Raw genomic sequence first — 15990 nt, 5'->3', positions numbered from 1 at the left:
AGTAGAAGTACAGAATGTCTGATTTCCATTGACCAGAACGATTAACAATATTATAAGAGTTACGTACCGTGCTTCTACGGTATAAAATTTGAATATTTTGGAAAAATCCAGGAACATACAAATTATTATACACGTTATACATATTCGGATCGCTCCATTTATCTCACACAATCAGATGTAGAGAAAGCAAGATTATATCAGACATGTACCTCTCATCGTCAGTACATGCTTTAACAATAAGAGTTAGCCTAATTAGCCGACTGTTACCGACTGTTACCGACTGTTACCGACCGTTAAGTCGGTGTATGCTACGTTATCGACGTATCGCACGTGTACAGATGTTACTTAGGTGTTCGATGCTTGACGTAAGTTAACACAATTTGAATGTCCGACGATACGATTCTAAAATTTCCATCCTGTGCGTACACCACAATGGAGGTGAATCACTTTTTTTTAGTAGTTGAAATGCTTTGCAAAGAAAACCCACATTTTGTAGTAATTCTAGTATTTTTTATTATTTTTTTTTTGCTCTTAATCGCAAAAAAAAAAAAAATGAATTTTAGCATGAATTCAACTTCAACCTTGAACAAATTTGGAGAGTCGAGTTATCGAAGAATTATAAGAGACCTTTTTTTTTTTGTAGAACATTGAATTCGCTACAAAAATATGTATCGGATATTTATGTGCATTGCCTCGTTACTGAGCTACTTTATTCATAATGAAACTAAAATTATTTTCGAACGTTCGTCAAATGGAAAATGAAAAATAGCGTTCAGGAACTACTAAATGGCAAGATTAATGGCCTCAAATTTTTACAAGCATCTGATTTCCTGTTCCTACAACTAGTAAACGTGTTGCTTCAAAAAAAGATTAGAATTTTCATTTTTTTTTTTTTTTTTTTTTTAGCCCAGTCTAAATTGTGGTATCGACAAAGAACGACTGGGAGGAAGAGGAAGCAAATGTTTGGGGTGAAAATGTTCAATATATCAATTACAATTGGCCATATTGTACTAAAACATGTGGTCCGGTTTTTTTTTTTTTTTCAAATGTTGGGAATCTCAGTTTTCATACAAGAAATTCCGACCGTGCGAATCTCCGTGTAAATTATTCCGAGGTTTGGAAAATATCGTGCGTGATGACGTCAGTAACGAGTTTACTCGGGTAAATATTCACATCTAGCAATCGCCGGAGTACGGATAGACACTCGGCGGCGATTCACTGTCGTCACTAATCTTGATACATGTAACGAATTTACTGAATATAAAATATCACCAAATCGGTATAGTACACAATGAACGCAGTTCGACTCATAATTTTCAAAACTTAAAAAACTTACCGCAAGGAGGCGTAAATTGTCAAGTTTAAGATTTCAGAAAAACTATTCGCAAAACTCAACGCAATTAGAACACGTTGAAATGAAAATATGTGGATTAAAACTCATTGTTAGTTTGACGTGGCCACAGTTGAACGTCAGACGTCAAACACCAATTGAGCTGACTAGGAATGCCCTACATATGTTGTTGAGAAACCTCTCGAGGAAAGTAGGAGACATCAAAAAGGCCGCAACGGGTCAATCCATGTACAATGATTATTCCTCGCATTTGAAACCGTGCACCGTTAGAGACGCTCTGATCAATTTAATTTCAAAAACGCAGGCACCCGCAGAGGGATGTTTCTTAATTCTTAAGGGCTGGGACAGTCGTTGGAGTTTGTAGTGAATCCGCACCCCTATACAGTCGCAATTGAAGTTTAATTTATACGTTACGCTGTCGTGCCTTTTCCTGTTTTTGTCGCCGAACAATTTATGTCTATAAACATTGTTTGGATATCGGGGCGTCCAGAGAAACAGAAAAAGCAATATTTATCTTTTTCGTCTCATCTTTAATTCACAGGTTTACACGCGTTGTAAATATCAATTTGAAGAAGCGATCACAGTTCTGCGGTCAATTAATAATAATTGTCGAGCGATCTTCCTGCTTTGAAAAGGCAGTTACATTTGAAACGAGCCAGTGGTTGAAATGAAACAAGAGTTACATGTTTGAGGTCTAGAGGCAGTGTGGATTCGTTGACCTGTTAGTTTATTGTTATTAAAATCGAAAGAACTACACTGGGGAAATTTATAAGATATCACTGGATTAATACTATATAAATTGACGTTATAATTATTAGCAAATAGAATTGCAGTAAACTAGGTGTATAAGCTAACAGTAAGATAGAAAGATCCCTCCACTACAGCGCTAAGTTTGAAAATTTTTGTATCTGACACCAGATTTTGCAGATTTTTTTTATTCTCAAAAAAAAAAAAAGATAAAAATTTAAAAAAAAAAACGAGTGCCTTTCACAGTGATAACAATCACGGGCCCAATTCGAGAGGTCAACGATCGGAGCCAGATCGAAGTGATAAGGTGCCCCATATACCATATATTGTAACGTAGCATTTTTAACACGAACTTTGGACGGTACCCACAATTAAAGAAATCGTAACAGCAACTGTCGAGATAGTAGAAAAAGAGCGCCAAGACGAGGATCACGCGTCCGGAACTTCGAGAGGGGACACTTTCCAGGCTGGCTAATAAGTTACACCGTGATTTTTCAAGTGAAAACTTCTTTAGCGCCGTTGACGAAAACTTCAGCACGGGAGTGATTTGAAACTCGATGAAACTAAATGAAACGACTATCGATGAAACGGAAATGCAAAACTTAACTTAATTAGCGCGGTAGTGATTTGAAACTCGATGAAACGACTGTAGATGTAACGATATGAAATTACTATCGATGTGACGAAATGAAACGACTATCGACGAAACGAATAATTATTCCACTCCTGATACTGCATTCTCCTCATTCTCTCGCAGTTTACTTTCCGAAGGTTTCACTTCTACCACCTGTGAACTGCGCACGTTTTTTTTTTTTTTTTTTTAAGTTATACTTCTTTAGGCGCGTTATGAAAAACTGATGAGAGTGAAATTTCAAGATGCGCGCGCATCACTGTAACACAAAATTAACAGGATGAAGTTGCCCACTCAACCGAATTCATTAAGTCTCGAAAAAAAGCTAAATATTTATCCACATGGTTTTAGTTTTTACAGTCACAACACGTGTTTTATTTTCATACAAGTGCGAATTATATATGTGGCAATAAAATATATTCAGTAATGATTTAAATTGAATATTTGGATTAATATTATTTACTATTTGTGAATATTAGTGAAAAAATTGTGCTAAAATACTTTTTCAAGTGCTCCAATATAATTGAGGTTAGTTATCCGTATGTATTATTTATTGATATAAATTAAAATATCATTATTTAATATAATTAATACTAAATATTATTAAATTATCGATGTTGAATATTTATTATTGGTTTTTTAATATTTAAAAAATAAAGAAATAAATTTAATAGAACATTTAATAAAAAGTTCGTGACAAAAATTTAATAGATTATTTAAATATAATGTAAGACATCCGTTATTTGTTTTATTGTTTTTCATTACATACTTCTTTTCTTTATCATTGCGTGACAGAAGATTCTGACATGTTGTGTATTTTTTAATGATGCCAAAGAAGTATAACTTCTCACGCGCGTACATAAGTACACGCACCCATTTTTTTTTTTTTTTCCATAGAGTGGAGAAAGCCACGCGCCTTTTTGTTTACAAAATATACACATAACAAGAATTCACGCGAGCACAAAAGACCATATGATTCACTTTTAAGGTCAAGTTCGGATTCGTTGCGATTAGCATGTTAGTTTGAGTCCAAGATGATCTTGGTTAACGCGTTCAAGTCACATTCAACAGACTTAATTTTGTCTTTCGTTTGTGAGTGCGACTAACACGGTTAGGTTTAGGTTTAATTTGATACTTTTTTTGGTGTTTTTATTTGTTTAACGTACGAAGACCGACTTTAGTATTATTATGTTCCGTTTTTTCTTGTATCGCGTATAGTTTAGAATATATTATTTTCGGCTTAATATGTTAAAACGCGTAGTGTAACGAATGTCGCTTTTGTATACACTCCATGAATGATAATCGATGTGAAAGTATCACATGTAGTACGTTGGAAGAGATTTATTCTGGGTTAAAGCGAACTCCAACCACCTGTGACCTTTTGAAAAATAAGAAGTGTTCAGTGATCACGATACACGGAATACCCAACACATGTCCATTTTACCATTGTTTTCAGTGCTGTATAGACAGCTCCAATACAGAACGTCATGTGAGTTGAAAAAGAAAGACGGTGTGCAAAACATTGTGAAAAAATGTATTTTCAAAAAATAGACATACATATCCGATCTGAATGTAAACATCTGACGAACTGTTCATACTTCGGTAAAGAAATCATTGATTCTAACGAAGTGAAGAGTTCAAGTCACGGCATTTCAATCATGCAAGATTTAAATTTTGTGCAAAATTTCATATGCTTCTTGATATTCTCAGTTTTATTCAAATAGATCATAGAGTATGTGCCGTTTTGAGTTCAATAGACAAATATCCTAGGAATAATAGGAAAAAAGGTAGCGTTTCCAACAACTTTCTAACAATAAGTGATTGTAGTAAAAAAAATGGGTGCGTGTACTTATGTACGCGCGTGAGAAGTTATACTTCTTTGGCATCATTAAAAAATACACAACATGTCAAAATCTTCTGTCACACAATGATAAAGAAAAGAAGTATGTAATAAAAAACAATAAAACAAATAACGGATGTCTTACATTATATTTAAATAATCTATTAAATTTTTGTCACGAACTTTTTATTAAATGTTCTATTAAATTTATTTCTTTATTTTGTAAATATTAAAAAACCAATAATAAATATTCAACATTGATAATTTAATAATATTTAGTATTAATTATATTAAATAATGATATTTTAATTTATATCAATAAATAATACATACGGATAACTAACCTCAATTATATTGGAGCACTTGAAAAAGTATTTTAGCACAATTTTTTCACTAATATTCACAAATAGTAAGTAATATTAATCCAAATATTCAATTTAAATCACTACTGAATACATTTTATTGCCACATATATAATTCGCACTTGTATGAAAATAAAACACGTGTTGTGACTGTAAAAACTAAAACCATATGGATAAATATTTAGCTTTTTTTCGAGACTTAATGAATTCGGTTGAGTGGGCAACTTCATCCTGTTAATTTTGTGTTACAATTTTGTGTTACAGTGATGCGCGCGCATCCTGAAATTTCACTCTCATCAGTTTTTCATAACGCGCCTAAAGAAGTATAACTTCAAAAAGGTCGAACTTGCTTCAGATTTCTTGATAGTGAAACTATCTTTGTGTTAGATAAATCATAACTGATCACGAGACAAATGCGTCAAAAAAATTTGTGGAATTAGCTTCAACGACTCAAGAATCGTCGCATTTTTAAGCCGCTGAAGATTCACATTATACAGTTGAGAAGCAACTCCAGCAAAAAATAAGGTCGTTATTGTTGATTCGTTCCAAAATTATGGTTGTAATCACAAGTACTCGTTGAAATTTGGTAATTTCAAATCCGAAATTATTTTAATATATTTAAATACGGTTCAGTGGCCCTTCTCTTTCACCCATTTTCAACCGTTGATTATCATAGATTAGAGTACCAATCACAGCACGAGCCGAAGATAAATATTTGCATTTTATTTAATTCCTATTTTCGACAGCAGAACTTTCCACCACAGGATTTATAAATAAAATAGTTTGTAACTTGCGGCTCGACGATTCCGCAATGCCCGACTCGTGTGAATTATTAGTAATCGAGAACTTCCTGCAGTACTTGCATAAAGTATAGTTTTAAATGGTTAAAGTGTAATTAATAACGCAATTGGAACGATTCATGTTGAGGAAAAACCATTATTTCGCAACTTTAAGACGGTGTGAAATTCAGTAAACCGTAATAAAACAAGACATGTTCAGATTTTTAAATGATACAATTAGTTCTTTCGGTAATTGTAGAATCAAAAAAAAAAAGTGATTTTTTTCCCCAATATTTTATTACAATGGCGTTACTAACTTCAACATTGTATATTTATCATAATGAAGGTAGTAACGTTGTCGTAACGATTCACGCTGAGGAAAAACCATTATTTTGCTATTTTGAAACTGTTTGAAATCTAGTAAACCGTAATAAAATGAAATATACTCATATTGGGCAATTCTAGTGCGTCCAAAATCATTGTAAAAATAAGAAAATAGTGGATTTTTCTCAACGTTTCGTTACGATAATGCTACTTAATTCAACCTCATAAGTATTTGGGCATTCCACTCAAAATGGATCAAACTATTCGGCCAAAATATCATTTTGGTTCAATTGTTCCGAAATAATTTTGCCTTAATTTCTAGAATTTGAGGAGCTGTAGAGACAGATGATTTTAAAAATAACAAACACTAATACCAATCACTTGGTTCGTGAGAAACCAAGTCAACTAATGCTAAATACTAAAATAATAATGTGGTAAACTAATGCATGCAATTCACCTGATTATTGATAATCGGATTGATCTTTGTCACTTCAGACTCACAAAATGATTCTATTTTTTATTTATTTTTTTTTCTTATTGTTCGATCAACACAAATTCTGCCCTCTTGTTTTTCGAAAACAAAAAAATTAATATTCGCTGAAACGTAGGTAAATGGCAAAAATATTTTCGCTTTGTTAAAAATAGATTCAACGAGTGATTAGTTCTTACGTCCATCTGTTGGGTTCGATTAATTTCTACCAAAGAGATGAGAGGTAAAAAATATGAGGGAAAAAACGAAAAATAAAACGCTTGCGCGCTGGATGAAAAATCTCTCGAGTTCACTCCTAGAAGGTGGGTTGGAGTTGGCGTGTTGAGGCGCGGACGGGCTTTGCAAGCTACGGTTGGCGCCGTTAAATGCCGAATCGATTCTACCCCGGGAGCCGTTCTACCCTGCAAACTGTCAGCTTTCACCCTCGAGCAGTTGTTGTTCCTTGGCCAATGTCATTTTATCCTAACCTTACTTTCCTCCTCCTCGTCTGTTTTTTCTTTCCCTCTTCGTTACTATCTCGCCTATAAAACGTGACTGGGCGAGCTTGCGTACTCAACTCTGTCAGAGTCTGGCGCCCCCGTTAAATTAATTACTAAACTCTTTGCTCGATCGATCATGCAGCGAAACGACATTTAGACATGTATAAGTAAAATTGTATTTCCACGTACGTTGTTATACGTCTTGTATGCACAATATAACAACCCTTACACATGATTAATATATAAGCGACCTCGTTCGTTCAAACGGGGCAGGATTGGAATTCCGATTTTGTAAAGTTCCGAGAGCGACAAATTTCGATTTTTTTTTTTTTTTGTAGTGAAACTTAAAGTACTAAAATCAAATTCTGACGAAACATCAAAGCTTCGAATGTTCCGAAACCCCGTGCCCAAAGTTCCGAAAAGACAAAACGCCGAAAGAGAATAACTCCGAAAAGTCAAATTTCCTAAAATGCGAAAACGAGAAATTTAAAAAATCTGAAACTTCGAGATTCGTAATGATCGGAAATTTTTAGTTCTATGAATTTCTAACTGCGTGAAATTTCAACACTTTAATGTTTTGAATTTTCGACATTTTTATGTTCGAATTCCTGGTCATTCTGATTTTCTATATACCCACTCGTTGAGTTATGTAACCACGCTGTGTGAGTAAATTTTTATTTTCCAAATCTTACTCTATCGTAACTTTATTTTTCGGTATTTTGCTATATCGGAACTTTACTTTCGGCGCTTGGCTCTATCGTATATAACTTCAATTTTCGGAGTCTTGCATTTCGGAAATTTGAGCGTCGAGTTTCGGAATATTCGAAGCTTTGATGTATCGTAAAAGTTTGATTTCTTTACTTCAAGTTCCGCCACTAAATAATTCGGAATTAGGCGCTTCGGGAACTTTTCAAATTTAGACTTTAATCCCCGCCCCATTCAAACCTGAATTTCTGTTATATATTGGTCCGCTACTCACCTATATATGGAATGAATATTTCCGAGTTCAATTTCAGTAAGTGTTCGAAAAGTACGAGTAAAAAAAAAGAACATTCGAGATATGCAGGACATAACGTGGCGTTTATCATTAATCAAAACATATTATATATTCGACGAATCAAATGACATTTCTCTATTACCGTTTACTTGTATAAATTAACGTAAATATTGCAGCCTTTGAACTCCCAAGACAAGAATTTCATTAGTAGCGAACTAGGACACAACCGGAAAATGTGTGTAAACAATTTTTGTTCATTTAATTTTTTTAATACACCGCACTTCGCCCCGAGTGTGCCCGCATCCTCTCTTTTCTCTGAACTTGAAAAATTCCCATCTTCAAGGAGATGAGAACCACTGTCTATACAGGCGGTAATTGGATCCTACTATCAGGCAAGTCATATTATACGAATCAGAGCTCCTACCTACCCATATGGTAAAATTCAAACCTAGCCTGAAAATCAAGTATCCCTGTAATATCGAAGCTCACATCTTGATTCTTGAAAAAAAACCTACTATGATCGGATTACAACGTCTTTTCACCCATCGGATCGGTTAATTGATAACTCTTTTTTTTTCTCTCTTGATTATTTATCATGAAATCTAGCTCCAATCGAGACATATATTGCTTGTGTCTTTCGCTTCGGTTTATTCGCGAGAAAATGTATTGAAAAACGGATTAGACAACCGAGACGAAACTTGATCTCGCACTGATTATTTCTTCGTAACGAATCACCAGCGAGATTTCAAAAATTATATATATATATATATGTATATATATATTAGGGTGGTCCTTATTCAGGGTGTCGAATTTTTGCCAGACCATCCCCCAAATCAACTTCAAATAATTCGAAAACAATCGCCTAATTTTTTCAGATTTTTACATCGAATCTAAGATAGTCCGCATTGTGATCGAAGTTTCTTATGGAAATTAACACGGGTAAAACTTTTTTTCTCAGTATATATTTTATTGCAAGAGTAATAATGTTCCAAATAATTTGTAATCGCGAGGTTTTCGTGAGAATTAGTGCTGCTATCTGGGAAAAAATAGACATCATCGTACCAGATAATCTAGACGAATTGCACAACCTCGAAACCTGACTTTTTTTTTATTTAGAGGAAGTGCAATTCGTCTAGATTGCCTCGTACGATGATGTGTATTTTTTGTTTTTTTTCATATAGTATCACTAATGCCGACTAAAACCTCGCAGTTACAGATTTTTTGGAACATTATTACTTTCGCAATAAAATATATAGTGCGAAAAAAAAATTTTCTCACGTCACTTCCATAAGAAACTTCGATCACAATGCGGACAATCTCAGACTTGCTGTAAGAATTTGAAAAAATTTGGCGACTCTTTTTAAATGATTTAAAATTGATTTCAGTGATGAGGCCTTAAAAATTCGTCAACACCCTAAACAAGGACTACCCTAATATATATATATCTCGTTAACATTAAAAATTTAGACAGGTTGCGGGACGAAGATGAAAAGAATGAAAATAAAAACTAAAATTCTTAATAAAAAAAGTGCAAGAAAAAAAGATGTAGATATATTTCTTCAACAAGGTACACTCATACGGGTGACGTAACTGGCATACAGATATGTAACTGGAGTTAGTTCAGCGGAATGTGAATAAGTGAATATGTATATTTGCAAATTTGCGGTGTCTCGCCGTAAGACCCGAGTCTCAGAAATCCATAATATGTTGACATTAGCGAGCTGAGTCGTGGGATTGCACATCGACGGAGTTGGAACGCTTGTACATACCTATATATAGTATAGGTAGATGCCACGCTACGTGTACAGAACATTCGACACGCACACCTTCATTACGCTCATTAACACGTACATTGAAGCAGACAGCAAAATAAGTTACACATGCAACTCATGTCCACCGAATGCATGCTCAATAATATAGCAGTCGTTGTTCAGCTGCATATTTTACATTGTATTTTTGAAGTTATCAAGACACTAAATTGGGTCTACTGCTCGTGATTCATCCGTGTGACATTCACATTGCGATACGAGATCTTCTTATCAACACCTCCAGCTTACGTGTGGCTTGGAAAGAACAGTCACTAGTGCAGTGGGGGTATGGACATAACGATGAATCATCATTTCACCTGTCCTATAAATATTCGTGGCAAATTTTATAGACGTGAAAATACAATCTGGCGATGCGCTTATACGTGGCGATATTAATGTGAATATTATAAAAAAAAAAAAAAAACATAACAGATCCGCTAAATTAGAAATGGAGAGAAAAATAAACTACAACATGTACTTGTTCATCGGTTGAACATTATTCATTACCATTATTATTAATTTTTTTTTTCTTTTCTTTAGCGTACTACGTACAAGATTTCTTAGATCACAGAATATGTTATGTAGATGTATGACCTATCGTGTGTCGAAGAGAGAATCAGGAGAAAAGCCTGGTCGAAAAATTGATCGAACACAATACGGTGGCCATTCGTCACCAGCAAGACGGCTACGACGAAAATTCTTGATATATTTATTTATATAACGCGAGCATGTTAAACGCGTTTTCCATGCGTGTTTCCATTACACGAAGTATCCGTTTCTATTACAGTAGATTAAGTCTGTATACGCGCGAGCGCGGAGAACTGAAAAGACGACTTTTAAGTCCTAGCAGTTAGAAGTGGTCTTTTCTGTACTGCGCGCATGCGCTGTCGCGAACAAATCTGACATTGCGCGACCGTAACCTCAATTTCGTGCTTCGTGAAAAAACGTTGTATAAAGAATCGTGTGCAACAAATAGGCAGCGGTCTTTTCGTTTCGCGTATTTGCAATAATCGTCTTCGGCTCACCTACGACTCATTTTGCAAACTTATGCTCGGCCCGAAAAGATCGAATTTGCCTCCTTGTTACACGATATACTATTCTTTTTTGTTTTTTTATTCTGTTCAATTTCTTTACTGCAACGTTGATTATCCTTTCTCCGACATACCCAGGACGTGCTTCGCTTGTCAACGATGGTCAAGGATTCGGCCGTGCCTGGGATTTCCACATATCTGGCATTTGTGGCGTGACGCAACCTTTACCTCTGACTTGGGGGGTGAGCCTGCATTATTTCTGCATAATTTTCACCAGTCTTTACCGTGTCTCCGCAACGTACTCAACCAGCTAGTTTCATCTCTGCCTCCTGCAGCCATACTATTTATAAATAAACCATTTGCTATCTCCGTTGTTACAGTTACCGAAACTTCGGCGTCAATCATTCGATCCATCCCTCCACGCATCTCTACACACAAAAATAAAAATAATCAAACTCGGAATTGAAGAAATGCCAACGAAGTTGATTGTGTTATATTTTACTGAAAGAATTTCTCACTAATGTTGAAACAAGTTGAAAACCGCAACTACGAATGAATAAATGTCAATGATTTTGTAGACAGTATAGTTTGCGATGAACTGCCATATCATAAGGATAAAAACTCATCACAGGTACTGCACAAAACTTATCCGCCAATAGAGTTAGCCATATGTATCATTGATGGAAATCGAAACAACATTACGTGTTTCGAATTGGTAAACTGTTGTACAATAATATAATTCATACTTCAAAATGATTCACAAACCGTATATCTCATAATGAGTTGAAGTTAATCAGGTTCAAAATTTTTTTTTTTTTTTCAGTATCAAGAAAATATGCTTTTAATTATTCTTAATATTTTCTTTCAATCAAATTCATTTTTGATCGAGTTCATTTTTGAATTTCTGCATTATTTGATACATCATCAAAAACCGTATGTCATGCTTGTACAAGTCTGTGGACTTATATTTACGTTTCATCTTAATCGTATTCACCCAGTCGTCAAATGCGATAATGCGACTGTGACCGACGATCATCGATATTAAAATTAGCCCAATTACGTTCCTAGTGCAAGCAGTCAGGAACTGAGGAAAAAAATGAAAGTTAAAATAAACACATCATGGCAGCTTAATAAAACGATTAACACTAATCAGCATCAAACGACATAGTTAGGTAGTAATTAAGATATTCTCCCGCGTTAATTTATCTGTTTATATAATGTTGCACAGAGTGTTTCATATGTCACGTGACTGCATACATATGTAAATCGTTGATTAACCAACTTTCATTTTACGGATTTGTCTCTAACTTTTTTTTTTCATACTTTGTCTTAACATACATTAAAATATAATGATTCTGCAGCCCGAAGACGATCGGCCTGGGTCCCGATCGAAAATTTATTTTTGTCGATAAATCACTGACCCAAAGAAGATTAAACCTCTTTCCATAAATAAAACGCAATAGCAATGTTTGATATGAACCCGCGACATTGAAATTTCTTGCAGATAAAACCAGGCAGATTGGATTACACATAACCGAAAATTGAACAATAAATATGATGGGTGAACCACCTCGATACATCTTTCGATTCTATGAGACAGAAACGTTGAAGTCTGATCAAAAGTCATCCCACGATTGAAGACGACGCATTTACGCGGTGATGATAATAGTTATTAGATTTGAGCGCCAATTGAAACGCCTTTTCTTTACCCTTGACACAGGCGAAATTCGAGTCCCTGTACAACACACACACACGCGTCTTTTTTTTTTTTTTTTTGAATGATGCTTTTTGTAATACTGCTAGAACAGATATACGGCGTGGCGTAGTTAAATATTATCAAATTGGCGAGATTTGTCGACGTGAACGACTGACACGGGCAAACTACCGCGTTATACAAATTGCCTAAATACACACAACCCACGTGCAACCGAACTCAACACGCAATTCACCATCTGCTAGATGCCCGAATACAATCATTCCACTTCCAACCATCGATTTGCAGAACGAACCTACCCAGATACCGTTCACAGGTACGTGTATCTATATGTATAGGCAGTTCGACACACGTAAAACATACCTAACCTAACCTAACCTATAAGCCGAAAATATATAGTTTATTCGTTCTACCTGAGGATAACGGTGTGACGGGTTCGATGCTATGTGTGCGTGTGGGTGTGTGTGTGTGTGTGTATGTTGTACGATTTTCCGCGTAAAATCTCAGAAGCTGTTCTATCTTCAACAGTGAATATCACAGTATACACAATGGTTGGTAATCGCGGATGAGGCGTAAATTTATCGTGCAAGTGGAGAAAAAAATTTGTACTCGTTACAATTTCTTTATGATCGGATATTTTATAATGAAAATAAAACGAATGAAACAGGTGAGAAACAGGGCGAGCTTATAGATTTACGCAGATACCCATATTAACGTATAAAAACAGTAAATTTCTTACTCAAGAGTATGCTGTAGTCAGTCTTTACCGACTGAATAAAATGTCACTTATTTTATGGCAGCATTGATCCGATAATGCCCGCAGTCGGCACAACCCTACATGCAATGCCTGTCAAAAGTATATCCAAATACTTTTTTTTTTTTTATTTCAAGTGAAAATAACCTATGATCAGTAAAGACTGACTATAGAATACTCTCAGATGTTGTCCTGGTCGATTTCGACGTTGCATATCTCCAAATATCGAAGTCCGTGTATCTTTAACGTGAAAATGGATTCAACAGCTCCATTCTATACGCAATTATGAACAAAAACATTCCAATTCATTTTCATTTGACGTGGAGATATATATGTGAACGTCGAAGTCGACCAGAGCACCCACCGCAACGAGTTTTTACAAGAATCCATCTCATTCTTTCGTAAAACTCTGAATCGATACCGAATTTCTCGTTAAATGATGGTGCTGTTGTTGAAAAGTGCGCTCTGGTGAGCCAGGATTAAAAATAGATAATAATAGATTTTTCATATAATCATTTTGCTGCGAAACAGGCTTGGAGGTTGCACTTTGCAAATTATTCGACTAATGATTCATATGAAAAATTATCGGGCCTAGCTGACCAGACCGCACTTCCTAACATCAAAAATTATGCGACCAAGGATTTCAAATCGAATCGATGGCTTACGAAAAAATGAAATAGACTTTGATAAAAACTTTCAGTCGATCACGACGTATTACGCAATTACGCTGAAACACCTCAAGAGCAGTGTTTGCCCGATATAAATATCGTGGGTGTAGGAGTAGGTATATCAGAAATTCGACGCCGAGGTCAAGTAGGTGAATGATGAAAGAGGTCTGATAAGATAAGCTAGCGAAACAACAATGTGTTCTTTCATCGCGTATCATCTGCGTCGCCACGGATATACCTGCGTGCCACATACGTGGCGAGGCGCACTACGCGTGACGTGTGCGCCTTGAACGCGGTGCGGTATTTTTGAATTTTTAAATGCCCGTTCGAACGAAAAGCGCGCCACGCGAGAGTCGTTGGCTATTAACGATCGTCGCGATAGGAAGGATAGCGACTGGGTAGAAGATGATCATAGGCATGTGTGGCGAACAGTACCTGATTCAAAGACGTGGGAATGATGTCAGGAGTCTGCGGTAACATTTTCACGTTCATTTACCGTCGTCGTTTGGTCGATGCTCGCCTATATCGGCACACAAGCTGTTGCGCCTAAGGCGATCTGCGATAAATAGCAACCGAATGGATGTTCACACTCGGGCAATCGGCGAATTATAATATTATCCACGCACTTTTGATACACGAACTTAAATGTAACGGAACTCCAATTTTCTGCACTATTTCTTAAAATTCTATACCGTTTTCCTCACTGAACTGTCAAAACACAAACACATGTGTACACGAGTAAAAACTGACGAACAATTTGCACCGTTTTCCACCTTGTTTAGAAAACAACCGATTTCACGCTCAAGCGGAGCGGGCAGCGTGTTGAATTGCACTGATTCGATGCTTTGTGATCTGTTCGTGTGTCCGTTAATACCCGGAATTTCACGAAATTAGAGTAACGGAGAGCGGAAGAGACGGGGACATCTTCACCGCCGGAGGTCGTGCGCGAGACTGGCGGCTCTGGAGAATCGAATCGAATCGAATCGGGGCGGTGGAACCGTTGGCCCGAGGCTTGCCGAGAACGCACGATTGCCTACGACGAACCTTCTCTGCACCCTTGTCGATGCAAGGTGTCTGTGACGAGCGTAGTACAATCATATATGTATGAATGCCGGGACAATCTCTTGAAACTTGAAAATCAACCGCGCATGTGCCAAATAATTCAATCTCATTGGTCGGCGAAATCTTCGCGCAGCGATATTCATGTCTGCGACGCAGGCGGGCCAACCTACGCAAAATGTGTACGTTTGAATTTTCAATGAGCTCAAGCATTAAATTCCGACCGTTCTTTGAAGAATCAACTTTCCGACCCAATAACAAATGCTTCCCAAACCTTTCCGAGTCACTGCCTCACTTATTTGAGATTCTAACCTCGATAAACTCGTATCAACTACATCGCTGCCTGAAACAGTTTGACAGCTGAAACTCGGGATGGCCAGCCTGCGCGAACAGCCGATAAAACTCGCGCACGCGCAGTTGATTTTCAAGTTTCAAGAGATTGTCCCGGTATGTATTAAGAATGACCAGAAGTAATCGATTTTAGATTAAATCCATTATTTTTTTTTCAATGTCGATTAATCGACCGACTCGATTATTTTTTCTTACAATCGGTTTCGGTCCTTTTTTTTCGTACTCTCATTAACGACGTAATACACTATCAATTTATGTGATTGGAGTATTAATTATTGTCATTTGCTTGCTCACTGAGTACCTTTTTGATATAATAAGTGAAAGATGAATTAATATTTTCACCTGAAATTGAAAAATATTTTAAATGCATTCATAAATTATCAAAAAACTTTTCCGCTATTAAGACTATATGCTGAAATTTACAAAATTTTGGTTTGATATTCAATGTTTCAAAAAAATACAACATAATCGATTAACCGATTCATTTTCACCGAATCAATTGATTCGTGTCCGATTATTTTTTTTTTTTTTCGCAACACTTTTTATCACCATAAAAAGTAGATAAATCGACAGAAATTTTTCTAAGAACCTATTTTTCGGATTCT

At 35.9% G+C, this 15990-nt stretch overlaps 1 protein-coding gene across 2 annotated transcripts in view; it reads right to left on the bottom strand.

Annotated features, from left to right (window-relative positions):
* LOC124297189 (breast cancer anti-estrogen resistance protein 1) overlaps window positions 1-15108 on the bottom strand; it is a 127413-nt gene extending 112305 nt beyond the window's left edge. Inside the window, exon 1 of one of the 2 annotated variants that reach the window (XM_046747936.1) lies at window positions 14411-15108. In XM_046747936.1, coding sequence (XP_046603892.1) covers window positions 14411-14467 — 57 coding nt within the window. In that variant the 5' untranslated portion in view covers window positions 14468-15108. The remainder of the gene's footprint in view (window positions 1-14410) is intronic. The other variant, XM_046747935.1, reaches the window with a different exon arrangement.
* Window positions 15109-15990: the final 882 nt, after the last annotated feature.

Source organism: Neodiprion virginianus, chromosome 2 (genome assembly GCF_021901495.1).
Source record: "Neodiprion virginianus isolate iyNeoVirg1 chromosome 2, iyNeoVirg1.1, whole genome shotgun sequence".
In the NCBI taxonomy this organism is placed as follows: Eukaryota; Metazoa; Arthropoda; class Insecta; order Hymenoptera; family Diprionidae; genus Neodiprion; species Neodiprion virginianus.
The sequence above is the reverse complement of the archived record's forward strand: the minus strand, read 5'-3'. Positions and strand labels throughout refer to the sequence as shown.